General features: G+C 44.2%; 1 protein-coding gene across 1 annotated transcript; it reads left to right on the top strand.

The window, feature by feature from the left end:
• The first annotated feature begins 219 nt into the window (after positions 1-219).
• On the top strand, positions 220-333 carry LOC101611359 (dolichyl-diphosphooligosaccharide--protein glycosyltransferase subunit 4-like). The gene has a single exon (XM_004669817.1). The coding sequence runs from the start codon at positions 220-222 to the stop codon at positions 331-333; it is 114 nt and encodes a 37-aa protein (XP_004669874.1).
• Positions 334-1,038: the final 705 nt, after the last annotated feature.

The following is a 1,038-nucleotide window of genomic DNA, read 5'->3' as shown; positions in this document are numbered from 1 at the left end:
TAGGAGATGAGAGTTCCTAGGGATGTGTGTCACCAGGGAGACCTGGTTTCTTTATATGTAAAGGGAGCAGAGGAGGACTGGGGAGGTGACTCAACAGCTAAGAGTGCTTGCTGTACAAGAATGAGAACCTGAGGTTGATCCCTAGCACCTGTGTAAAATGCCATGAGCTACTTGGCGTCTGTACGCAGGTAGCTCCAGAATTGAAGGGAGGTGGTCAGGATGATCATAGACGTTCAGCTCATCATCTTCACCAACATGCTGGCTGTGTTGCTTTTCTTCCTTGTCATTCTCTACCACTGCATGGCAGTCAACAATCCCAAGAAGCAGGAATGAAAGTGGCACTTTCTCCACTCCAGGGTTCCAGGACATAGTCTGAGGCAAGACGGAGGGCATGAGGGGCCTTCACACTATAAACTTCATCTCTTCTGCCCAGCACAGTGCATAAAGCAGCTACACCTGAATTTTCCCAAGCAAGTTTTATTTTCTTAAACCTATGGAACAAGAAGCTGCCACAGAATAGGGCCTAGAATAAGGGATGCTTTATTTTCTGTTCCCTCCCTTCAATACAAATATGTATATATACACAAATAGCTAAAAAAGAAATGGGAGATTTTATGTGCCATGTGATACTGAGTAACAAGTATCAGAAAAAATTTATGCAGAGAAATGCCATAATCAGGTGTTAATTATTTACCACTGTGACACAGGGGTATAAGATCATAGACAATATTCCAGTTAGTAAGCTCTTTTTTCTTTTGTGAGGCAAGCCCAACAGACTGGCCTATTTTTTTTTTCTAGTGTGAGAGAGCAAGAGAGAGAGAGAGAGAGAGAGAGAAAGGAGAGAATTTGCCAGCCAGGCCTCCAGCTACTGTAATCAAACTCCAGACATGTGTGCCACCTTGTGCACATGTGTGCCCTTGTGTCTGTCTTACATGGGATATGGGTCCTTAGGCTTTGCAGGCAAGCACCTTAACTGCTAAGCCACCTCTCCAGTCCCAGTTAGTAAACTCTAAAGGTAATCCAGTGAAAAGATGGTAG

The sequence above is a fragment of the Jaculus jaculus genome, chromosome 14, assembly GCF_020740685.1.
Source record: "Jaculus jaculus isolate mJacJac1 chromosome 14, mJacJac1.mat.Y.cur, whole genome shotgun sequence".
In the NCBI taxonomy this organism is placed as follows: Eukaryota; Metazoa; Chordata; class Mammalia; order Rodentia; family Dipodidae; genus Jaculus; species Jaculus jaculus.
The sequence above is the reverse complement of the archived record's forward strand: the minus strand, read 5'-3'. Positions and strand labels throughout refer to the sequence as shown.

What these genes read in the sequence shown, in the direction of transcription:
- LOC101611359 (XM_004669817.1), top strand. Translation starts at nt 220, where the DNA reads ATGATCATAGACGTTCAGCTCATCATCTTCACCAACATGCTGGCTGTG.